Consider the following 26,499-nt stretch of genomic DNA (forward strand, 5'->3'; position numbering starts at 1 on the left):
GAAAGAAAGTAGAACATTTCGATTCTGGAAGCTACACAACAAAACTTATTTCACTTCTAGAAAAATGTTACCTAGGGTGAAGAAAAAAAAAAGACAAGTCCATTGAGTTAAACCATCAAATAAATGAAATGAAAATGTGCCTATAAAGATCCCAAAACTAACAGCTGCTCTGGAGGGAGGCAAAAATCAAGTATGTTTGGATGTGATACAGCAGGGAAAATATGGATCCTAATCCTGCAAGGCAAGCGGATATTCCCTGGATCAGCAATCTCTGGTGTTACTACTGGTAAATATTAATGGCCAGTTATATTCACACGCTCAGCCTTTTTATGAATCGCTTGAGGATTTTGAATGCAAGATATACGTCATAAAAAACAAACGCTTTTAGGATGCATCTCTTGCGTACAGCTTTTGAACCCCCCTGCGCCGCTATTACTAGCTTTTAAAATGCAGCTGCTGCTTTGTAAAATGACACTTGCACATAGTCTGCAATTGTCAATAATTGAGTAACTACAATGTAGATCAAAGGTGTCCTTTCATCTGCATATGACATAACTTTAAGAAACATTGCAAGTTAAAGAGGACCTTTACTCCCCCACATTATGGCTAAAAGCTCCCGGGGCCCATTTTTTATTTAATTTAGGAATGACTGCTCATAATTTTGCACTACAAAAATAAGGGTACTTGCTACACCCTATACAACAGTACAACTCCTACTGCAGAGATTTCCATACTTCCATTTCAAGCGTCAATCTGAGAGAGAGGAAGTGAGGGCAACAAAAACTGGAAAGACCTGAACAGGCCGGTGCCCACTGTTACAAGAACACCCCTGGTGACACTATATCAACAGAATTTGTTTTTAGCATTTGGAAATCATCTAATTGTTGTGACTCAAAGTTGAACTCTAGCCTTACTTTCAGTCTTGTACAGCTGAACCGACTCCTCTCCGGTACTGAAATTGCTTACTCTGATTACACTGCACACTTTGATCTTCTCACAGTGTATTCAAAGCGCAACAAGTCAGATAATTCAAGCTTCATTTCCAGGCTGGAGAACAGCCAGCAGCATCTATCTCTCCCTTTCCTCCCCAGCTTTACTGTCCCTGGCCCGCCCCTTTCAGTCACTGGATTTCAGTTCTTTCAATCATTGAGGCTCAGCATAAAGGTGGCCATACACTGTACAGCCCTCGCAAGACCTTTGTCTTGCGAGGATTGTAAAGTAATTAAAAAACGTACGATCTGCCATCTTGGACAGGCAGATCGTAATTGCGATCATCACAAATGACTGCAATGCTGAACGGGCAGTGTGCGCGTGCGAACACCGGCCCGTTGTCGAACAAGCACGCCACTAACCCGCCGAGAATCGTAGTTTTCCAGCCTGCTTGTTCGACGGAAGACCTGCGATCGTACAGTAGAAACGGTCGCACGCCTTCCATACACTTTGCGATTATCGTACGATCGTGGGATTTCCTGCTATTATCGTACGATAATCGTGCAGTGTATGGGCACCTTCACATGTAGACTTTATCTAGGGAAAAAGATCGGATTAAGAGACATCAGTTTATGTAAAACCAACCTTCCTGGCGGTAATCCCGAGTCTAGCTCGGGGTTAATTTTCAGTACCAACAGCGGTAACCCCGAGCCACACTCGGGATTACACTGTGCGTCGCTTACCTTGTCCACGAGCCCCGCTGTGTCCTCCGGCTGATGCCGGCATCCGTCTTCCGTCCCTTGCGAGTGCTCGCATCGCACAGGGGCGGAACAGGCGGGAGATTTAAAAGTAAAAAATAGGAAAAAAAAAAAACTGAGATAAATCAGACCGCCAGGGACGTTAACAAGTAACAAAAATTTATCTTATTTGTGAATCACTCGGCTGTAGATCCTCAAATCATCTCTGAATTGGTGCTGACACTGTCCTTCCTTTTGGAGGGTGACTACTTTTGTTCCCCATGGTCCCTGTGTGCGTTGTAGTCACCGCTCCAAGCTCGCTCCTGTGATGGTCTCACATTCAGTTTACTCATTTGTATTGAGATTGTAGTCCATCACGGGAGTGAGCTTGGAGCAGTGACTACATTACAACACACAGGGACCATGGGGAACAAATGTAGCCACCCTCCAGAAGGAAGGACAGTGTCAGCATGAATTCAGAGATGATTTGAGGATCTACAGCCGAGTGATACACAAATAACATACAGTTTTGTTACCATTTAAGATACTTGAATGTATTTTTAAGATTTAACTCCTGAGTTTAGTGTCACTTTAAGATTTTAGTCTGGTCAGCAGTTGATGAGATAATACACAGCATATCCCAATGTCAGCACACAGCTGAGGGGAATTTATCAAAACTGGAGCAGACAAAATCTGGAGCAGTTGCCCATCGCAACCAATCAGCTTCACTCTTCAGTTTGTTCAGTTAAGGTTTGAAAATTAGACATAGAAGCTGATTGGGCAACTGCTCCAGATTCCCCTCTGTGACTTTAAATCAGGATCCTCCAATTAACTCTTGGATATCAAATGATTGCTGCAGTCAGGCTTAATTTTCAGCACTTGTCCAATACAGCCTTTGCTATAGCTAGAGTTTAGACTGATCAGACAGCATGTCTTCCATATGCTTTTATGTGAAGTGCCGGGAGAAGTGAGCACACATACCTCTCTCTGCCCGATATGATCTGTAGCTCCGATCTTTGGACGGACACCAGTCACGTGTCGTAGAGGAAGTGCAGTCGCGTGCTTAGGCAGGCAATGTTGGGTCATGGAGCTTGCTGCCCCCTGGTGTTTAAAGTCGGTCATTGTACATTGTTATTTTACTCATTGCATTTCAATGTGCTTTGATGGCGAGGCAGGTTACCAGTACAGTGCAATGTAACCGTATCAAAACACTAACAACACGTCACTAGATACGAATGGCCTTTGACTCTGTGCACTTCCCAGTATGCAGAAATAAACCCAGAAAATACTCCGTGTGAAACAGGACCAGCAAAAGTTTATTACCATTGATGTTAGGGTTGCCACCAGTCCAGGATTCACCCGGACAGTTCGAGTTTTGAATTGTCTGTTCGGGTTTCATGGCAGCAGAAACCCGGACACAAGATGTCAGGCAGACAGGGGCAACCAAAATCAAGATAGGGGCTACTGGCCCCCCACTAAAAATAGTCTCACCTGTAATATTTGCGCTATTTAGATATGAATAAGCCACAACTAATTTTCCCCAAAAATTGTCTGCGCGTCTCTAGAGTGTTCGGGTTTCGCTTGAAGAAAAGGTGGCAACCCTAAGTGATGTGCAGGGGCAATTTTGCCTGAGTTCGCCCAAGCTCCCACAAAACTGTCACTGACACCCCGCCCAATCAGCTGCAGCCAGGGCATTCCCCGCTCCACAGCTACACATCGCATAGAGGTGGGGCATGCCACCGACACAATGGATTGGCAGCGATCCCAACCTGAAATAAGTCATTTCAGGGAGGTGCCCTCTGTCAACTCCCCCCCCCCCCCCAAAAAAAAAAAAAAAATGATGGCAGATAGCAAAGAAGCTAATGCTTCCTTTGCTATCTGCTGTTTTTTTTTAGTGTTCTGACAGCTGCTGTCATCAGGACAAAAAAAAAAACCCGGCATAGGAATGAATAGCTAGATTGCTATTGGCTATTTCAATTTGCAATGGCCAATAGCAAGCTGGCTATTGCACCTGCCCTCTGCTGCTGTCAGTCAGCAGAGGTGGACCTGATAGAGAACTTCAGGTCCACCTCTGCTGATTGACAGCAGCATTGGGCGGGTGCAATAGCTAGTCTGCTAAAAGTCCCATGTGGAGCAGCAGGGAGATGCTTTCTCAAAACTGTATGGCTTGAAATAGCGTAGAGCAAGCATGGCATTCTACCCAGTGAATTATGTCAGCGCTTAGTCCCACAGCATTAACCCCTTTCATGGCAAACTGCCCAGCACCAAATGGCAATGCAAGCGGTTCTGGACAGCTAACTTATCTGGAACGGAAGAGTGCACCACATGGAACTCAGTGCCCAAAAGTCACTTCCAGGCTAGCCCTGCAACTTTCAGTCCTGCGGGGTCCAGATGCAGTACAGTACTATGCATAGCCTGAGGACAACCTCACTGGATAGCTGCCAATCGGGAGGGGAACCCCTGTCAGCAAAGAGGGCCATACACAAGTATACCCTGTGCTACCTTACAGTTTTTTTGTTTGCCAGTGTCCAATCTGCCTGTAGGCAACAGTATAACCCAAAGGTTTACAGTGTATTTCCACTTTTGCAGTCAAATTTGAGAAAACCCTACTATGTGTCTGCTATTTGTTCCTATTCCCACAACAAAGCTAAAAATGATTTTTGAAAAAATAGGTCTTTCCTTCTGGATGCCTCTGTTGAGCAGGCTGTGGACAGACTGCAAGCTTGTCTGTACAATTTCAGTGGCCGGAAACTCTGGCTGTCCATATAGAAAGGCTAGGGACACTCTGACTTTTCTCCAAATATACAATGCGTCTAAATCAGGGGTCTCAGAATAACGGCCTGTGAACCGTTTACTTTTGGTCCGCAGGCAGGGCCGCCAATAGGAGGGCAGAGCTGGCCCTCCTGTACCAGGCCCCATCAGGTCAGCAGGAGGGCCTGGTGACAGAGCGGAAGCTCTTATCTTTTGCAACAGCTGGGGCATAGCTAGTGTTGCCACCTGTCTGGGATTCACGCCAGCTGAAACCCGGACACAAAGATGTCACAATGTCAAGCGGACAGTGGCAACCATTGAGTCCTGTTGTTCTAACTTAGCACATGGAGAAGGCACAGGACATGGAGGGACTCTGGAAGCAAGGTGGTGTCTGAAACAGAGGGTACAGATAAAGTCTCCAAGGTCACAGGGATTGTTCTTCAGGCAGATGTGTTGCTCGATTTCTCTCCTCGCTCTCTCCCCTGGCTGTCTCTCCATGCGGCTCCCATGGAAGAAGAAAACGTGCCCAGTGGCCCCCAGGTCATTTGAGTTTAAGAGCCGTTGTAGATCTTCAATCCTTTGTTAGGACAGACAGTGTTCAAATCTACAACTGATGTGATCTGTGAGAACAGCAGACTGGGTTAAGGTTGGTAACCTACACAGGCCCCTTGCATTCCATTTGGAAATTCAGTTTAGGGAAAACTAATTAACATGAGAAAACAAATATGTAAGCAGCAGTTTTTAATATAGCAATGTTAAGTGAATGAGAACATAGTCAAGGCCAAAAATATTGGCACCCCTGCACTTCTGTCAGATAACGCATCACTTTGCGCAGAAAATGGTTGCCATTACAAATGTTTAGGCATTCTCATGTTTCTTTTCTTTTGTTTGTATTGGTGTGACACAAAAAAGTGGAGGAAAAAAAAAGCTAAATCTGACACATTCCACGCAAAACTCCAAATAAGGACTAGACAAAATTATTGGCACCCTCAATTATTTGGCAGCACAGCCCTTGGAAAAAAAACTGAAATCAATGGCTTCCTGTAACCATCAATGAGTTTCTTACACCTCACTACAGGAATTTTGGACCACTCTTCTTTCGCCAACTGCTCCAGGTCTCTCAGATTGGAAGGGTTCCTTTTCCCAACTGCTGTTTTGAGATCTCTCCACAGGTGCTCTATGGGATTTAGATCTGGACTCATTGGTAGCCAGTCCAGTACTCTCCAGCACTTTGTCTGAAACCACTTCTGGGTGCTTCTTGACATGTGCTTTGGGTCATTGTTCTGCTGTAAGACCCATGACCTCTGACTGAGACCCAACTTTCTGACACTGGACCCTACATTGCACCCCGGAATTCTTTAGTAGTCTTCAGATTTCATAATGCCATGCACACAGTCAAGACATCCAGTGCCTGAAGCAGTAAAGCAACCCCAAAACATCAGTGAACCTTCACTGTGTTTGACTGTATTTCTCTCCCGTTCATTGAAGGACACAGGGAACAGATCGAAGATCATGTACTGTAGGGTAATATCAGTCCCTGAAAAAAGGATTTTGGCTTCCTCAGGTAAGTTTTGGCAAACTCCAAATCTGGCTTTATGTTCTGTGCCAGCAATGAGTCCTCCTGGGTCTCCTACCATAGAGTCCCCTTTCATTCAGATGGAGACGTATAGTGCAAGCTGACACAGTTGTACCCTATGCCTGAAGGTCAGCTTGAATTTGTCTGGAAGTTGATGGAGGGTCTTTAGCCACCATTCGAACAATCCTTTGTTGCAATCTTTGATCAATTGTTCTCTTTCATCCACGTCCAGTGAGATTAGCTACAGTGCCATGGGTTGTAAACTTCTTGACAATGTTGCGCACAATGAACACAGGAAAATTAAGATCTCTGGAGATGGACTTGTAACCTTAAGATTGTCCATGCGTTTCCACAAAAGCTTGGAATGCAATTATTTCTTGCAATTTGGAGAAGGTGCCAATCATTTTGGCCAGTCCATATTTGGAGATTTGCGTGCAATGTGTCAGATTTGGCTTTTTTTTTTTTCATACCAATTGGTGTCATACCAATACAAACAAAAGAAATTAATGAAAATGCCGAAACATTTGTAATTGCAACAATTTTTTGTGTGAAGTGGTGCATTATCTGACAGAAATGCAGGGGTGCCAATATTTGTGGCCATGGCTATTACAAATTTAAAATGTGTTCTCCCAATTTGGCTGCAAAAGTGAAAATACACTCCAAGACTTCCTGTGTCCCTCAATTGATGAAAGGAGAAGGCTATTTCTTTTTAATTAAGCTTTTAAGATATTTTGGATGGCTCATATGATAATCTGTCTCTGGAATATTAAACTTTATCCATTTTTTTTTGTTAGAAATTTCTTTGTGAACAAAAAAATAAGTGTATTTAAACCCAAAAACATAAAATGTAATATGACAGCTCAGTGGTCCTTAGACGTGCATACTTCCTGTGCACAGGCGACAATGGTGGGGGAGCAGTGTTGTCAGCCTAGGACATGAAATGTTCTGGGAATAGAGAAAAAATCCCCTCTCCATGATATAGGAGGGAGGTATTCTGTTGTCCACAGAAATAAAATATATCAACTCAGAAGATTTCTGACAAGAACAGGTATTTTTTTGTACTTCTCAGACAGCTAATGCTGCCATTTAAGGTTACCATTTGTTGGGGGGGAGAGAGTGGGGGAGAAGCAATATATCCCATTTTTACCAATGCCATACCAGTAATACATCCACCATCCTAGCTGCCATGGTGACAAACCCTATATGAAAGAATACAAGTCGAACCAAAAATATGCGAAAGATTTCCTCATGGCAGAACCAAGCACAGTGCCTACCATCCCCAACTTCCTTCACAGAATTAGGTTTACGGTTACATTTTAAGTACTCTAATTAGTAGCTCAGAATAACAGATCCAAAGCAAAAACAAACAAAAATGGCAAAAATATTGCTTTTTATTAAGAAAGGGATAAGTACAGCAAAACAGAAAAAGGAACAAACAAACATGAAAATACATTTAAGGAATGTGACATGGTAATTAAAGAAACGCAAATAAAAGTCAAAACATTTTTTAATGTATTAATCTATTCCCAATCCCGACTTAAGTGTCCAGCATTAAAATATTACGATGATAACTTATTTATAAAAAACACTAAAGTGTCTAGAATTTCAAGAGGCACGCTAGTGACAATTCCTGTGCAGTTAACACTGTAGTGATTGCTGTGCTAGTTTCATTCGCAGTAACAGATGTGCAAAGTCATTTAAGATGTTTTACAATCATTGGCATTCTTGTTTTTGTCGGCTCGATCCCACCAGTTATCTTCATTTGTTGCAGTAGTACTTCCACTGTAGATATCTGCATCTAGAAAACAGAGGTAAGAGACAATTTAGCCCTGTGGCAGCCTTATGCAATAATCAGGATGATGCTTAACCCCCACAATCCACTGAAAAATCATTTAGTAAACTTAGAATTAAGGAGGATTTGATCGAAAGTCCATATACTGTCCTACCCAGGATCCTGGGTAAACCAGTTTGATTTCACCACCACTATGGGAGGCTTGGAATAGCATAGCAAAAACTACAAATCCTCTCTCCTAAACCATTACAGAAGGATCTTGCCCGCAGCTTCAAGATTTTTTTAAAGGCATATTGCTATTGCTGCGGATTTCACCTCCAGCCACACTAGTGAGAATTGGAACTGTAGAGTAATAATTAAATTGCTTAACATGAGCCAGACTGCCTGGATTGGCCAGATTCCAGTCTTCCAAGAAATACAAACTGCATAACAAAGAGCAGAGTTCTTTACCAGGGATCTCCAAGACACCGATCCCTCCATTTTATTATGTCAGATATATGGGACTCTCGCTTCCAGAGATCCTTAATATTGTCATTATAATTAGGTGCACCGAAATGACAATTTCAAAACCAAAAAGGTTTATTTTACATTTTTTAAAAAATATTTTGTTTAAAATTCTTTTATTAAATATTTTTACTTTACTTTTAGTGGCTTTGGCCTTTAAAAAAAGAAAGATTGAGGACACAAAGTATCTCTTTTTCTGCAGCCCCAATTATAAATGAGCAGGAATCCTCTATACTGAGTGTTTCTGTTCATTGATAACATGAGGACATGGTGTGTTTACTATATCCACAATCATGAATGAACAGGAGGTGATGTAGATCACTTCCCATTCCTTCATAATTGGAGGAAATTGGAGGCTATAGTAACCATACCATGTCCATTATGTACAAACACTCAGCGATCACTGTGTGTTTGTACCCGCTCTGCTTCCTGACAGCTCTCACAGGACGCTGAGCGAGTGGGAGGAGAGCTCAGTCTGCTGTGACAGCACTGGCTGTCTCCGCCCCCACACTGCTCTCCTCTGATCTTTGACAGGAGGCTGAGCAGTGTGGGAGGAGACACGCCGGCCGCTCACAGCGCTCAGCCGGGAGGAGAGAAAGAATGGATGCACAGATGTATCGGCCAGAAAACGGCACTTTCTGCATTATGCCAAAAGTGCCATTTTCGGCCGATATGTTTCGGCGGCTGATATATTGGTGCATCCCTAATTATAATTTATATGCTTGTGCAGTTTGGTGCCACACCATAAAATGACCTAAAAATAGGATGGAATCAGTCCGTTTAAAGAGACTGTCGCCAGACCATTCATTTCAAGAAAGGTCTGCCCATAAGATTATATATGCATTTAACATGTATACATGGTTTTTACTCATAGAAGCTTCCTAGTGTAGACATCCAAAGTCCTCGAGATTGCTGAATGGGATTACAAATTTATGGAAAGAAGAAACACCGCAAGCAAGCATTTTAATGACTTGGTTCTTCTGCGCCTTCAACTACAATTTAAGTTGGTGACAGGGTCTCTTTAAAAGCCTGACATACAAGTTGACTGAAATAGAGGAGTCAGCACAAGTAATCCTAGACAAGTTAGTATGTTAGAATGTCTCAATAGACAATAGAACTCCAGCTACTACAGAGCACACGCCTACAAATTGCTGCAGCTGATGTTATAGAACGCAGGCTGTGGCATTATTGAATGAAACATTGCTGTAGGAAAATCATTGGTTCCAATAGGTTTCTTTTTTTTTTTACATATACTAACTCATTACATTTATAGGTATAATACAACTTGTAATATAGATGTGAGGCATTTCTTTAATAAGAAGCCAATATGAGCACAGAACTTCCTTAGAAAGCTAGAACATGGACACAACAGACAGTGCTTCAAAAGTGACTATTTATGAAAGACACCAAAGCGTGCAGCAAAGTGTATAAGATCTTTATGCCAAGACCAGACTGCCTGATGTTCTATAAACATTCTGTACAATGTACTACTATCCCGGTTTAAATACATAACAGTCTGAGACTGGGAGAGGCCAACACTACAGCACATCTACTGTATAGCAGTCTGTTCCAAATGGGAATAAAACAACAGTAGCCCGCCCCCCTTATACAATACAGGTCTCAGACATAGTCCACTTTTTTGCTGTTTAAAAAAAAAGCCATGCATGTGCCAGGCCATAGAAAATGGTGACTGTGCTTATATTCTACTCATATTTTTCACTTTGGTCGGGGGAGTAAGGGTTAAAGGAGAACTATGTCTGGAGCCGCCCAGCTGCGTGATTGACAGCTGGCTCTGCCTATCTAGAGGCAGAGCCAGCTGTAGCCACCCCCTCCCCCGTCCGCCAGTCAGGGCTGGCGGATCGGAGCGGGGAGAGGGGAATCCAGCCCCTCCCCTGTCACGGCAGAGAGCCATGACAGGATCGAGAAGTGAGCGAACGCCGGTATGTGTTCGCTCACCTCCCGATCTACTGAGCCGACCTGTGACAGTCTCATTGTCATAGGTCGGCTAGAACTATGAGGTGAGTGAAAAGCACTCACCTCATAGTTCTCCTTTAAGTTATAGGGTTAAGTAACTGTGATCCCTCTTTAAAAGAAGAAATAGTACATCTATAGGAGGCCTTGTCTATTGAACAAGCAGTTCTAATGTATTGCCACCAGAACCATTTCAGGTACTGCTGGCACCTTCAGATTTGATGCCGTGGTGTAGGATGGTTTGAAGGCAAATTCTCACACAACTATAATATACTAACACAATAGGAAATGTAGAATACATGGCCTGTTTTTGACACACAAGGTAACATTGATGTTCAGAAAATACCCTCTGCTACGGCTATTCTGACTCTGATCGTTTTGATAGCGAAATATATCCCTTGCTGAGACCTCTATGCCTGGCCTGTATAAGCAGATATACTCACTGCGGACAATCCTCGTCAGATAGCTGAACTCGTCAATACCGATTCATTCAAAAAAGGTGTTTATTCTTCTACATCAGGTTACAGCAGATGATAGGAACAGCAGTTGAACGGTTATAGTATTGTGCGGTCAGAAAATGATGCCTTTCCTACGTACTGTGCAGATTATATGTGTGTCCTGTTACATGTGGCTTGCTAGCTTTGGCCATGACACAGGAAGTACTGCACACAGGAAGAAGGAAGGGGCGTACACTAGGGGGAAATACATCGTCACATGAGGAATAATTACAGAAAACATGTTTGTTACAACAAAAGGCCACTAGATGGCAACATAGGATAACACATGGATTTAGCTATGAGAAAATAGTTAGGCAAAACACACTATGTAAAACTTCTATCTATATTAACTTCTATAACATATTCTATGCCCCATTGGGGCAGCACAACGGCAACTATTTGACTTGTCTAAATTCTGAAAACCGGTCTCCAAATCCTTGATTGCAGATTTCTTGGTTGTAAAACATGTCTTGCAGCTGTAAGGGGCGCACACTTCTAAGGACTTTACGCATTATAGCTAAAAACTCTGAGCACAAAACCTTTCATGCGATTACTAAATAGACAAAAAGGATATAAATCCAATTTGTTTGCACCAAATGCCTTTGCAAACCCAGATACCCAGAGTTCTGCACATAGGCTTAGTAAGGAGCAGAGCTATGGGAGGTGTCAAACAGGCTCCACCCACTACAGGCTGCCGGCAGAAAACTACAGGAGGTGGGCGGATACAAGACCAGTCACCCTGCATGAGGAGAGAGAGCAGCAAATGACTGGCTTTTAGAACAGGAAGCTCCTGCACAGAGGTAAAGTGTCCCAATGGATTATTCCACAGAGCACACCGAGATTCATGTAAGAGCACACCGAGATTCATGTAAGAGCACACATGGATCGCCTATTTAGCCAATATTCACTTATCTCAGAGTTAGATTTAAAGGATTGTCAGGTCTTGGCAAAAAGAACATGGTGACAATATACCAACACAGTTACCTGCTTCTGTGCAACGGTTAATATCGGAACAGTTAGTAGCTGAAGAGTTAATATCTGAAGGAAGAGGACCTGTCAATGAAACATCAGCATGTATTTACATGTTATTCCTGGAAAATCCTCAAACAAGGAAAAAACTGCTAGTAGTTAACTCTTTAGTGAAACGCTTTGCGTGCAGATGATGCAGCCTAATAAAAAGGCAACAACCAACACACCAAGCATAACCCAACCACAAATCACAGCATTCTCAGATTTGTATATAGAACATAGAGAAGACACACACACACCTTTTTTGTAAATACCATCATTCTCGAATATCCCTATTAGACACACACATGTACATATAAATATATTGCCTTTACATTAGTCTTGCAAATCTTTTGACCTTTTCAGTCAGAATGAATGTTGATACATATTCCCTCAGCATGTTATAACCATCATAGGTAGTACTCAAACTCATTACAGTGATATTAGTAAAAAAGGTGGGTTTTTTGTAAGCCATTTCAAATGCTGATTAAATCACTTACAATGTTTGCTGCCCCTTGATGTTTAAAAAAAAGTTTTTTTTCCTGCAAAATCAACTGGTCTCAAGAACACTGGCCCTGGTATCCCCATTTAGGGTAGCTCCTTTCCCTTGCAAGGGTCCAGTGGAGCCACCCTTGTGTGTGTCCTAGTAAGCTGTGTGTCCACATACACGGCAAAGCAATCCAAGCCACTCCTCCTCTTCCCCGCTGCTGGGAAATGCTCTGTCCCTTGCAATCTTGTTTGTAACAGGACGTTCAGGGCAGCAGAGCGGAGAGAGTTGCACTACTGGTTTAGAAACATGATGAATGTAAATTCTAGAGCAGAAATGTCAAGACATTTTGCTGTGCAATGTATATTTGTTTGATCTAAATTCATTATAGTAAAAAGGTTTGAGAATTTTGTCAAGATGTTTTTTTCTTCAATCAAGACATCATCTACATACTGCTGAACTGGGTTCTCAATGCAGCTATCTGGATTGTCTACTCAGCTCTGATCAAGGCAAGTCACATTTATAATGGAACAGCCTGTAGCTTCTACTAGTACTGTTGCCAGTCTGGGACTCATGCAAAGGCCTGAAACTATCCAACCTTTCTTAAGCTGGCCAGACACCTATAGATTATCTGCAGATCTTATATGGTCAGATGGAAAAAGTACAACAGATTTCTCCATCTACACTAAACTGTGTGTATGGAGGAATCTCCCACTGGGCCAAGCTTCAGTATCTTGCTAGTCGGCTGCGCTGGCTCTCAAAGTACCTGAACAATAGAAAATCTGCAGATAATCTATAGGTGTATGGCCAGCTTAATACACCCCTTACTTCAACCTGTTGTATATGGAGACTAGACTACTTCCACACGTGTTTCGGACCAATACCTATTTGATGAGGGATTTTCTTAATAAGCGAGCCGTTCACTGTGGGTGATATCTCGCCTCAACAGAACACTGACTGTACCTACTAAAGATGGTCCATTGTCTAAGGACACCACTGATTTGAAAATGGCTTTCCGAATATTTTTTTTAATGGCAGTCCCTGTAGGGTTCGTGCTGTAGGGGTCTACCTCTTAACCAATTTAAATCAAAAGCCTGACACTGCCATTCCTAATGGTCCCGGTAGAAGAAAACCAGCTGCTCTGCACCATTTCTCAGTGGCTCAGACAAATTATTGTTCAAGCCTATGGTCTTTCCCTGTCAATGTGCCCTCTAAGTGTGTGAGTGCCTCTTGGGCTTATAGGCATCTTCTCCCAGATTTGCAAGGCTGCCACCTTGTCTCCTGTTCATACTTTCTTGAAGTTTTGCAAGGTGATGTTCAGGTTTCATCTAATATGATGATCATACTGAATGCAGCTAACGATTATTTTCATAAGGGATTAGTTGGCCGATTATTTTTTTCAATTAAATCGGGTAAAAATAAAACAAAGCAGCGTTACAAAGTTTAGTTCAGAATAAAACAGTACGCACATTTTTTAAAATCTGCACTGGAACGCAGGGCATTGCAGTACCGCACATTCCAATGCGGGTGATCACACTGCGGACAGGAAGTGCATTTGGGATCCATTGGAATGAATGGCACCGCAACGCACCTCCTACAGCAAAATAATTTCGCTTTTTTCTTTTTTTTAACGATTTCTTTTACTTCATTGCTGGGAGCAATAGCTTGCCTGCTATTGGATATTTCAAATTGCAATAGCCAATAGCAGGCTGGCTATTGCACCCACCAACTAACACCACCAGCAGGGAGAAGAATGGAGGAGCAGAGCGGCAGCAACTAATCAAAAAGAAACTAATTGATGAGAATCGTTGCCAACGATTCTCATTATCGATTATAATCTATTTTTTTCAGCTCCACTGCCTGCCGTCCCCCCTTCCCCCTATCAGTGTTGGCTATTACTCTGAAAAGCATACAATAGCAGCAGTGAAGTTAAAATGAATTCATAAAGACATATATATAAGCTTACAAAACAATGGTATAAATTAGCACCCCAAAAGTTTACAGCATAGCTAAGAAAAAGGGCTTTAAAGCAGGGGGAATACCAAGGCTATGTGAAGGATATTCCAAACAAGGTCTTTCTCTACAACATAGCGCCTCTCAGTAAATGCTGGGAAAAACCCACAGACCTAACATGAAGCATTGCGGTAGAGCGTATAAACATGTACAGCCCAAATTTCTGAACATCTGAATAAGAAAATAGTACAGTGGACCATACTACTACATTTCAGGATGATAAAAATAGCCATCATTACCTTGTAAAGTGCCAAGTGTGGAGTTGTCAAAAAACTTGGTTGGACAATAAGGCAGAGATTTGGACCGCTCAAAGAATTTATCCGAGTTTGGAGGCTCTGGTGAACTTTGCTTTTTGCATGGTGATTCTGTCAAGTTGCTGAACAGTCCTTCAGTTTTAAATGGTGACAAAGCACGCTTTCTAGTCAGCACAGTCTTTCCAGGAGATGAGGCAGGAACACTGTTCCTTAATGTCTTGTTTGGAGACATCACTTGAGGTTTGGGTAAGTGTGTCTTGCTCGGCGACATCACTTGAGGTCTGGGCAAATGTGTCTTGCTTGGGGACGCTGCATGTTTCCTGTGTATTCCAGTCTTCCCTGGCGAATGTATATGTCTAAGCGGAATGTCAGATTTGCGTGGTGAGACAGCGACTTGTCTGTACATCTCACTGCTGCATTGTGATGAGTCTGTTAGTGAACTAAACAAGTTGGAAGGTGTTTCTATACTCCTATCTTTAATTTTTTTAGGTTCATCTTCTCGACTGGATGCATTTCTTTAACAAGACAAAAAGAAAAAAAAAACGGCATTAACAGCTGTAAGAATTACCACATATACCCAATAGCCCTTAAAGTGGCATTAAAGGCTACCCCCCTCACCCCAATGGTGCTGTAAGCACTCACCTTATTTGATGCCTCTTGCTGCAATCATCTCCTTCCTTCCACTCATTTGACAGTCCCCTCAGCACTGGTGCCTGTCTTTGATCCAGCGCAAACTCCTAGTGTCCCACACAGTCTGTCCGGCTGCGTCCACTTTCAATGTCTCTTTTCTCCCCTACCCTTCTGTGTTATCTACTGCACTTGCACCTACTCACTTTCTCCTTCACAACCGTTCCGGAGCTGGGAGTTCTTCAGCCGTAAGCAAGCGGCGCTGGACCAGATAAGTCATTAGGTATTTGGCTACTCTATTTAAAAAAAAATCATGGGGCATATATCTACTGCTTGCTAGCAGTAGATATATGCCAACAAGAGATACACTTTAATTCTACTTTAAGCCTTAAAAAGGGAAAGCATATGGAGTTTTGCCCAATGTTACTTATTTGGAGTCTACAAGTTTAAAAAGTGATTATGTGCGTGTGTGTGTGTGAGAGATAAATATATAATTATATACATCTCTCTCTCTCAGTAGGTATAAGAATGAAGCTGTAAAACTTTATTTTTATGAGGCCTCTTTCCTGTCACCAGATAAAGTGACACTAAACTCCAGAGTTAAATCCTAAAAATGCATTCAAATACCATAACTAGTGACAAAAAATTATCTTATTTGTGTATCCCTCAGCTGTAGATCCTCAAATCATCTCTGAATTGGTGCTGACACTATCCTTTCTTAGAAACAAAGAACGAAAAAGGGCGCCTCCACAGCTTGGATTGTACTTACAAAAAGTCGGTGGAATAAAAGCATATAGAGATCGATGGGAACTCGAAACCTCTAGCAGAGGAAATCTGAAAAGATGTAATATATCAGCGTCCTCTGCCCCTGTATGTTCAAAAGGTTTACGCGTTTCTGGGGCACACCTTCGTCAGGACCTGGGTTCTGATGAAGGGGCATGCCCCAGAAATGCGTGAACCTAGGTTCTGATGAAGGGGTGTGCCCAGAAACGCGTAAAACTTTTGAACATACAGGAGCAGAGGACGCTGACATATTACATCTTTTCAGATTTCCTCTGCTAGAGGTTTCGAGTTCCCATCGATCTCTATATGCTTTTATTTCACCGACTTTTTGTAAGTACAATCCAAGCTGTGTGTTGCATCATTAAATTTCGTTTTTACACTATGGAGGCGCCCTTTTTCGTTCTTTGTTTCTCAGATTGGCGGTCTATTTGACCTGTGGGAGCTGCCTCTACAGTGTATCCATCATTATTAGAGCTGGCCATTTTGCAGTTGGAGGCGCCGGTATTGATTTTTGTTACTGCCCTTTCTTCTTCTGGAGAGCGGCTACTTTTGTTCACCATGGTCCGTGTGTGTGGTGTTGCCACCACATCAAGCTCACTCCCATGATAGATTATACATTTCAATACAAATTAGTAAAACAAATATGATATTGTAGTCAATCACGGGGTTGAGCTTGGAACGGTGGCTACTTTACAACACACATAGGGATCATGGGGAACAAAAGTAGCCCCCACCTAGAAGGAGGGACAGTGTCAGCACCAATTCAGAGATGATTTGAGGATCTACAGCTGAAGGATGTACAAATAGGGTACATTTTTGTTAATAGTTGAGGTACTTAAATGCATTTTTAGGATTTAACGCCTGTGGTTAGTGTCACTTTAAATAATTTCACAATTTTTTTTTATCGTACCATTACTTAAAAAAGTTAAACTGTGACATGACAGGGCATTAGTCATGGTAGTTTGCAGTGAAGGACTTGTATCACAAATATATAGATAACAGCGTCTGACTGGCAACTTTTGGCTCAGGGGGCAAGTACAACCCAGAGGTCCATCCTACAGAGACTTGCCCCCACCTCCAGTCTTGCTTCCACTTCCCCTGCCTCCTCCCACCCTGCTGCTTTCGTCATTTACGTAACTGTATTGTGAACGGTCGGGTGAGGTGAGGACTCACTAGGAAGTCCAAGAAAGGGGTTGGCTGGCCAGGGGATGGTGCTCTCCTCCCACTGTGCTCCCCACACAGTTCCAGCCTTACTCTGCTCCATGTTTGGTACTTAGACACTCTCGCCCACGGTAGGCTACCGCTGGCTGTCCTGACTTCTGGCTGTGGGAGGAGCCGCACAATATCAAAGCTGGTGTTCAATAATTTTTGCCGACCCCATAAAATATTTTGGCTGCGTCACTTCTGGTGCGGCCATATCACCCGAATCAGTGGATTTCCTGACGCCTTTTTATCATGCTCACCTAGAAGTGACACGGATGAAAAATTTCACAGGGTCGAGAAAAATTATAGAAGACCGATAGCAGAGGGATCCCTCGTCATTGATGTGCACAAGACCGCTGCAACCCTGGTCATTAGGCTACCGACTCCAAGCTATAGAGGGACTATAAAATCCTAGAAATACATTAGGAGGTCAGCGCTAAGTAAGTCAGGGGTCGGCGGTGCAGAGATGTTGCATGCAGGTAATGAGGTGAAGCCCCCAGAAGCCTTGTGGTGTCTTCCCTTCTCTGCAGGACCTGCTCTCCTGAAACATCCAGCTAGCCACTGGTGGCTCTGCAGTCTCCCTCCTAGCCTATTGCAGCTTATGTGGGCGGAGGAAAATGCAGGTGGCCAAGATCGGAACTGAGTGATCGCCGCTGTGGCAGGGGCTTTTTTTTAAAGGGAGAATCAGAGGCCCAGAGGGCAATTGGCACCCTGCCTCTGATAGATACGGAGTGAATGTGAGGAAGGTTTCATTTGTAATACAGGGTAATATAAAAAAAAAACCAAAAACAAAACTACTGAACACCATTCATAAGGATTACATCCAGTTAAGGGTAATCGATTCACTTTTACCTTGATAGCTGATGGCACCTTTTCTTGCATTGGGTAATTTCCCTTTTCAAAGCAGCATTTTCTGATTGAAGCATAAGCATTGCTGTACTCTGCACAATGCCACTACCACCACCACAGGTCACGGGATATGATGTGGAGCCATCCTTCTCTGAACAAACTGTTGAAAGAATGAACAGTAACATATATACATTGTTTCACCAGCACAAAAGGTTCACCCCAAAAACCCTAAATACCCTTACGTACTGGTAGTATCTGTATCTTTTTGTGATCGTCGAAGTTGTTCTTTCAGCTTCCTTAAAGATTCCTCCTTATAGTCAATACAAGACCTTAAGGAAGCTATTCTGTATCAAGAAATGTAATATTGTTACAACACACACACATATATATATACATATATACATACACACACACACACACATCTCTATATCCATCTATCTGTAGGCCAGGATAACCCCTCTTCTACCTACCGAGCATGCCTCAGATTGTAACAAGTAGTGCAAAGAGCCAGATCATAGACCGACGGGTTGAGAATAGAGGATTTTATATTGAGTTAACAAAATAAATACATCCAATTGTCTTTCTCATCCATTAAGTGACACACAGTCTATAACCTTCAATATGTCCAACTGAGGGGTGGACATCAGTAAACAAAAATTACAAAACTATCTGATCTTTAGAGGCAGACACAAGTCAGCTCAAAAACCAAACCCTCAATAGCAGCAGAGTAGGGGGCCAAGGTTGATCTGAAAAGAGATCATAGAAGAGGAAGTGCCTCAGAAATGATGGTCCCTCAACACCCGAGACTCCTGCAAAGGTAGAGAGATGGGCACTGGCTAACGGTCTCAAGCATGAGGTTAAACATGCTGCAGCCTCCTATACCGAAGAAACATGCTACCTAATGTCACCTACAGGTGATGGACAGTTTCCTGAGCCAATACCTCGCTGGATCTTATAGTCCAATGGTCTATCAGGGGAATGCCATCTGCTAGGGCCCATGGGGACTGCTCTCTTTACTGGAAGTCACCCGAGTTTCCCACAAGGGTGCCACAAGAAAGTACTAGGGTAGACACTAGGGCTGAAACAACTAAATTTATAAAGTAGATCATAACCGATAATGAAAACCATTGTCAACGATCATCATCGATTGGTTGGACGGTCGATTAGTTGGTCTTGCAGCACCTCACACTCTCCCCTGCTGACAAACACGCCCACACCATTGCGGACTCCCCAAATGTTCTTTGCTGTCAGACACGCCCACACCACTGCTGGAAGCGCCGTTGATGTGTCGAAAGTGCGAACTTATCGAGTTGTGGGAACAAGTGTTCCGAGAAGATATAACCAATAGTGTTAAACCCCGTGTCCAACACCACCACCACAAGCCAATATGATGAGAGAATATATATTGCCCAATGAAAGAATAAAAAAATAAAAAAAAAGTCAGGAGGTTTCAACCGCTCCTTCACAGCCGCTGGCTGACACGTTAGATCTTCACAGAACATTGTGCAGGAAATATTATTTATCACATTGTGCGTTTGCTGTGATCAGTTTTTCTTATTTTCACATTATTGTTGGTGATTGGATTTACAGATTTTTGTTTAGTAGTGTAGCACGGCACTTGTATTTAAGTTTTGGTTTGAGATAACACAAGGTGTAGTGCTCACATTAAACAGACAATTAACAAAATAGTTAAATGATTGCGTTGGAGGGTCCCGAGTCTATTGCGTTATTGCATTGTTTTAAATCTGTTAATCTGAGAATGATTCAATATTTTGTTCCCTAGCTGGTTATTTAGATTTACCGCTGCATATAGATATTGTCAGAAGGCAAGTTTTTTTTCTGCTTTTTAAAAATTGTATAGATTTGTTATGCAGAGATTTTACGTTTTGTTGTTCTGCGGTTTGTTTGTAATACTTGGTTTGTTCCTGAAATTTAGTTTTTATCCAATTATTCGGAAAAAAAAAAAAATCGGCCAACGAATCGATTATGAAAATAATCATTAGTTGCAGCCCTAGTAGACACTGTATCTAACAGTGAGAAGGACTGAGAAGGCATACAGGGAAGACACTGAGGATTTACAGCACTACTAGGTTGGAGAACAACCTGTGAGGATCACAGGGAGCCTCTGGAGAAGGATTATAGGTGCCAGGTACCACTAGTGGCTCTACATGCCCCAAGGGATTAAAATTGTTCTGAGGAAGAGGGAGGTGGCCAGGGTGGGACACCCTCAACCACTCCTGAGGCCAAGCTGACACAGAAGAGTAAGAACCCCTGGGTTGAAGAGACTGCCCTGCAATCCTAATGGGGCACTCTCTGCACCCAGATATCAGAAGAGCACGCTACCCAAGGGCTTGAAAGCATTAGCAACAGTTCCTGCCACTTGATAAAAGTGGGGGTGTATCTTCATGCTAAAGACTTCTGAGGGATTTGCAATGCTCTGCCTTCCAAGCTTGTGGGCTGAAGAGCCAGGTTTAGTCGGTCTGTCTCTCCAATGTATGAGTCTGCAGTGACAGGGCAAGTGCTGAGGTAATGCCAGTGGCTGAAGACTTGGAAAGTGCTACAAAACAGACCTGTTATCAGAACAGGGTGAGGAAAGTACCCAATACACCACCCAGTGTCCAGAGGTCCCTTCTAGGCTATCCTCACAACGTCCAATAGGATGGTACAGGTAGGGCACTCTAAAGCTAGGCTGAGGAAAGGCTGATCCAGACAGTTGCTATTGACCAGCTCAAGCGGCGATGTAGCAAGGAATCTTGACTGAAGAAAAAAAAATCAAAGTAGTATCAAGAAAGAAGCTAGCAAAAAAGAGTTAGATTTTGACTAGTAGACCTGAAGAAAAGACATCCTACCTCTTAGAGCACTGGCAAAAAAACAACGGCATGCTGAGTAGAGGAGAGGTTATACTGGACTGGCCTACAGAAATGTTGTTTGCCAGGTTCAAACCATCCTATAGTATAATCTGACAGTGCATGACTTCCATTATAGCTTAAAAGACATGTAAAAAACATGTATGCATTTATTATATCATGATTATTACCGATAGCAAAGATCTGTGATACATGCACAACTAAAATCAACTGGGATCAATTAACTGCAACAGTAACAAAAACTGGTACAACACTTACTGCTGGTCTGTAGATTTTGACAACTTTATTCTGTCCATTTCAAACTTCACCAGTTGACTTTTAAGATGGTCTATTTCATCTCGGTATGGTGCTCCACCTTGGGTCACCTTTTCCTTAAACAGGTAAAAAAAAAAAAGAGCCTTCATTTTTCTGTGGAAGTTGGGCTTCAAGATGTTTAGCCATGGCCTCTACAACATTAACCAAGCCTTATCTAGAGCACATATGCAATAAGGTTTAATTTGCATTAAAAAGAATAAGTATATCTATGGACCATGAAAGATCGGCAGTATACACAGTATATTGCCAAAAGTATTGGGACACTCCTCTAAATCATTGGATTCAGGTGTGCCAATCACCCCCATGGCCACAGGTGTATAAAATCAAGCACCGAGGCATGCAGACGCTTCTACAAACATTTGCAAAAGAATGGGTCGCTCTCAGGAGCTCAGTGAATTTACGCGTGGTACCTTGATAGGTTGTCACCTGTGCAATAAGTCCATCCGTGACATTTCCTTGCTACTAAATATTCCACGGTCAACTGTTATAGGCAGGCCTCCCAATACTTTTAGCAATATAGTGTATATCCTCATAGTTTTAACGTGAATCAAGAACAAAATAAACAATAGTTTGCTTTTTAGGGACCCTGTCACCTTCCCATGCATGTGAAGATTTAGCAGCCATGTAAATATACTTAGAGTAAAATAGTTGTAGCGCCCTTTATAAACTATATTGAGGATGCAGGTGTATGACACATCTTATCTCCTTGAACACCAAGCAAAATATCTGCATTCCAATCTGTTGCCTCTGTATTGCCTCAGGCACTGACGTCACTCATACCCCTGGCAGCTGTAGTCTTTGCTGATCATATAAGGCTGGTGTTGGAAGTATAATTGACATCAGGGCTAAGGAAGGGGCATCAAGTTGGGAGACAGCTTCCGGAAACCATTGGCAGAGATGAGGAGTGTCGGCACTGTTTGCAGCACCTCAACTATAGTAAATATAGGGAGCCACAGTTATTCTACTGCAGGTAGATTTATATGACCACTTAAATCTTAACATACATAAGGGTCTATTTATGACTTTACATTACCTGGATAGACCAATTTAACAGCAAAACTCAAGGAAAAAAATTATACAAAACACATTTCCTCAATGGGCACGTAGTGAGGCGGGACGGAGAAGTAATTGGAGCATTTCAATTCTTAGTGGCATCCCTCACTACCTGCAGTGCCCAAAAGACTGGCATTATGTGTAGGAGCTGGCATGCAGCAAGTTAAGATTGTTACACTTTGCAGTAGCCAGCCACGGTTAAAAACATTTTTTTAATGAGAATTTTTTAAAAAAAAGGTAATTACTAGACTTTTTTTGGCTGGTGAATATGTAAAAACAAAAACAGAGGTTAATGTTAATCTCATCAATATCATTATGGTTTAAAAATCTTGCTCCACCATACAACTTGTATAGCTATATGTAGATAGCATGGCTGCATTGGGGAAGTCACATTACACAATGACTGTACATTACTGCTCCTTCTCAAAGTTCAAGTATCTAGGTCAGCTGTCTTTCTAAAAGCAAAGCATATCTGTAGAAAATAAGTCAAGGCAACTGGACTTGCTGTATTTTTCTTGAAGACGTTTCACTGGACATCCATCGAGTTTTTTCAATTCGGAATGACTTGTACAAAAAAATTATCTGGGAATAAATATGGTTCAAAGAAGATATAAGCTATGCAGCACTTCCTGCGTAGCTTATATCTTATTTGAACAGTCTCTGCAAATGAGGCAAAGGCTTGATCTATGGGCTGCTGTTGTGCTCTGAAGGTGATTAGCACTAAATCGTTTTAAATTTCAGTTCCACTTCAAATCATTCACTCATGGGAGCTAAAACAGCTTAGAAACAAACACAAAAGTAAAGACTAAGGCTAGAACATACTTACTTGGAGAGCCTTCATTTCTTTTAGGGCCGTCTCTAGAAGTTTCTCTTTTTCAGAAACCTTAGCTCGCATTTCAGAAAGCTCAGTTTCCCTGCTACTTGACAAAAGCTTCTCTTGTAAAAGTGCTGCCTTCTCCCCCTTTTGTTTGGCATCTGCATTGGCTGAAGTGACCTCATTTTCTAGCTGCTGGATTCTGCACTGCATTTTCTACACAAATAAGAATAGCACTTGTTAAACAAAACAGAACTGCTAACTTTGCAAAAGTTGGGGCATACAACAGCTAGGATTCAATCTTATGGCTCAAAGCAGGCACATCCTGGGATTTGGCGACTTCTGGAGGGGGATGGCTTAAAGAGATGGATAGAAGGTGTAAGCAGGTACTTTTTGGCATCTCAACTGATCACAGCTTTTTTGTTAACTTTCAACACAAGGTTACATTACATTTTCAGCAAAAGAAGAATTCAAATCAATAGTATTCCCTAATTCAGCACATCTAAACACATTGGGGTGTATTTGCAGAGCTGTTCTTTATGCGAAAATGTGACTTTTAGAAGAGCACCGCATTATAGCTGCTAGATGGAAATTCCTATGTGCCTCGGCTCCATAATGTGGTACAAAACTAAGGCGGCAGATTTCCACAGAACAGTCAGCTCTGCTAACATTTTCTAAATAACCCCCAAAGTATTAACCCTTTCGCTGCCAAGCCCTCCGGAACATTTTTCAAATCAGCTGGCCAAGCCATTTTTGAACCTTTACCCCCCTTTTACTAAAAAAATCACAGCAGCATGCAGCTCTGCATGCTGACTTAAAATCATCTTACATTATTTAAACTTTTTTCATTTACTTACAAATAGCATTCATCTACTTCCTGGTCCAGTTTTGGCACAAAAGATGTACGTGTCAAAGCGTTGCATCTTGGGAAGGTTACATCAGCAGAGCATTGCTGGGAAATCTCATCTGTAATCTCACAAGATCTAGGGGAAAGGAAATTTCCTCCCCTAAAATGATGTGCATGGTCATATATGTCTTAGTCACATGTCCTAGTCACACGTGCCATATTTTCGGGAAGTAAAGGGAGAGCTAGTAATCTGCCCTTAGTTAACATGGCCACTGCCAGAAGACTGGGGAAGAAAAGAGAAGGTATGCAAAGAATACAAAGCCTGCAATTATCCACAAGTATGTGTTTGTAGATTGTCATTACTAAACATTTCTAAATGTGTATTTGTTGTTATTTTAAAAAGATATAGGTAAAGGTCCGCTTTAAGGCAATGCATAATATAAATGGGCCCTAAAGATAATTGATCATCAAGGTAAAGACTAAAAAGGGAAACTCGGTCTGTAGTAGCACTCTACAGATCACAGGCATTTGAAGATACTGTATAATGGAGATAGGTCAAGCAATTAACTGGCAGTTGAGGTGCTTCTCTGGGGTAAATCCTCTCCTGGAAGAGAAAATTTGATTTGCCTCAGAGAATCACCTCATTCTGCCAGTTTCTCTTGCAGGAGAGGATTTGCAATATGTTTTGTGTGTTTTTGTTGACCCTGTAATCATGGGCACATATATGACACTTATGCAAAGATCAGACATTTTCACTCAAACACATTCAAGGGGCAAAGGAATGCTTAATATTGGCTGTGATCTATGGTAAATATGTGATAGTTTGACACTGCATTGCTGTGCAGATAAATTGATCACTATCCCTTGACTTTCATGGCAGACCGGAGACCAGCACCAGCGCTGGAGGGACTCCTGAAAATAGCTGGAAAGAAGATCGGATCAAGAGACATAATTTAAGGCAAGTCCTTACACTAGCATTGGGTCTGGGGAATTTTGACTTTGTCACTTTAAACTCGTCCATGGTCAAAATTAACAGAAAGCAGGAAATTCAAAAAAGTGTCCAGTGGTGCAAACAGTGAGGCAGCTTCCGGAACTCCACCCGATTGGCCTATTCAGGCAGTTAAGACTTCAGAGACAGGGCAAGAGCAGTGAAGGCCAATCACAGCTCCATATCTCCACCTACCACATCGTACAAAAGCACTGTGCCACGGCGCTTTTCCTTCCCTATGCTGTTGCAGAGGAACTCGATGATGGAATTGTCAGTACAGTTTAACAGGCTGACAGCAGAGTTACAAAAACAGAGGCACTACATGGCTGCCACTGTATACTGACCCTGTGCCATATTGGATCATAAACAATAGCAAAGTTTTAGCTGGATTCACACCCATTTGCTATTGTTTACATAACAAAAATATTAGTCTGGCCAATGTACAGTAAGGCCTCATTCACACGACTAACAGCCGGCCCGTACAGATCCATGCTGCGTGCACGGCCGTATCGAGGCGCTTCGGGGGAGGACAGGTGCTGTGTGTGATTTGTACGCAGCAGCCTGTTCTTCTCTGTGGGAGTACGCCGCCATACGCTCACCTGAACTGCACGTCCGTGCGGGTGCAAGTGTCCGTACTCGTACGCAGACAGGATGGATCCTGCCTGCGTCCGAGCAGGGACACCCGCACGGATGTGCAGTTGGGGTGCGCGTACGCCGGCGTACTCCGACAGAGAACAGGCTGCTCTGTACAAATCACACACACCACCTGTCCTCCCCAAGAGCGGCCCGATACGGCCGTGCACGCAGCATGCATCTGTACAGGCCGGCTGTTAGTCATATGATTGAGGACTTATGCACGTTACGTGCATTGGTGTACTGGAAAAAAACATACAAATGTAGGAAAAACAAAAATATATTTCTGTCCCAAACAGAATTACCTTTAATTCTGCCTGCAGATTTTTCAATTTCTCACAGAGTTGTGCATTTTCCTCCTCTAGAATGTTGGAATCTCCAGATGGAGCAAATTGTTGCATTCTTTGCAGGAGCTCTTTGTTCTTCTGTTTTTTCTCCTGTAAATTTTCATCGAGCTTGTTTAGATATGCCACTGTGTCCGGCTTTATTCGTGACTGGACGATTACCTTTAATATATAACAAAATATTGCAGATCATATGCTCACACCATGCTACTGTCTGAAACTAAAGAGCAGAACAATTAAAGTATTGGATAAACGTAGAGGGAAGCCTGTAGAGTGTATATGCATTTGCTTCTGTATAAATCGATCTACATACGCATACTGCATTAAATGTTAGTTCTAGATAAGGAACTGGCTGGGAACAGAGGTTTGACCCCAAAATCATACTCCTAACAAAGAATAGCTCATTTACCTTTAAACCCCTTGCTAAAAGCTGGACAACACCAGAAATCCTCTTATTTTCTTGAATTATACCCTCACTGCATTTCTTGGCATCAAAGTGTAAGCCTTCCAACTCTTCCAACCACGACAAGAACTGCTTCTTGCATTTCACCTCTTCTTTAAGGTCTCCTTCCACACTATTCAGAGTGACCTGTACTTCTGAGAACCCATCTTCCACACACTGTATATAAAAAAAAAAAAAAAAAAAAAAAAAAAAA

The 26,499-nt window shown here is 42.4% G+C and overlaps 1 protein-coding gene across 1 annotated transcript in view; it reads right to left on the bottom strand.

The window, feature by feature from the left end:
• Window positions 1-7,601: 7,601 nt before the first annotated feature.
• The window catches only part of CENPE (centromere protein E), an 86,051-nt gene continuing 67,153 nt past the window's right edge, over window positions 7,602-26,499 (bottom strand). The window contains exons 48-55 of the mRNA XM_018558978.1: window positions 26,253-26,462; window positions 25,805-26,005; window positions 23,044-23,247; window positions 21,108-21,220; window positions 18,229-18,326; window positions 17,986-18,142; window positions 14,506-15,035; window positions 7,602-7,792 (exon numbers count right to left, since the gene is read on the bottom strand). Coding sequence (XP_018414480.1) covers window positions 7,692-7,792; window positions 14,506-15,035; window positions 17,986-18,142; window positions 18,229-18,326; window positions 21,108-21,220; window positions 23,044-23,247; window positions 25,805-26,005; window positions 26,253-26,462 — 1,614 coding nt within the window. The 3' untranslated portion in view covers window positions 7,602-7,691. The remainder of the gene's footprint in view (window positions 7,793-14,505; window positions 15,036-17,985; window positions 18,143-18,228; window positions 18,327-21,107; window positions 21,221-23,043; window positions 23,248-25,804; window positions 26,006-26,252; window positions 26,463-26,499) is intronic.

This window comes from Nanorana parkeri, unplaced genomic scaffold (assembly GCF_000935625.1).
Source record: "Nanorana parkeri isolate BGI_ZX_2015 unplaced genomic scaffold, ASM93562v1 scaffold372, whole genome shotgun sequence".
Lineage (NCBI taxonomy): Eukaryota > Metazoa > Chordata > Amphibia > Anura > Dicroglossidae > Nanorana > Nanorana parkeri.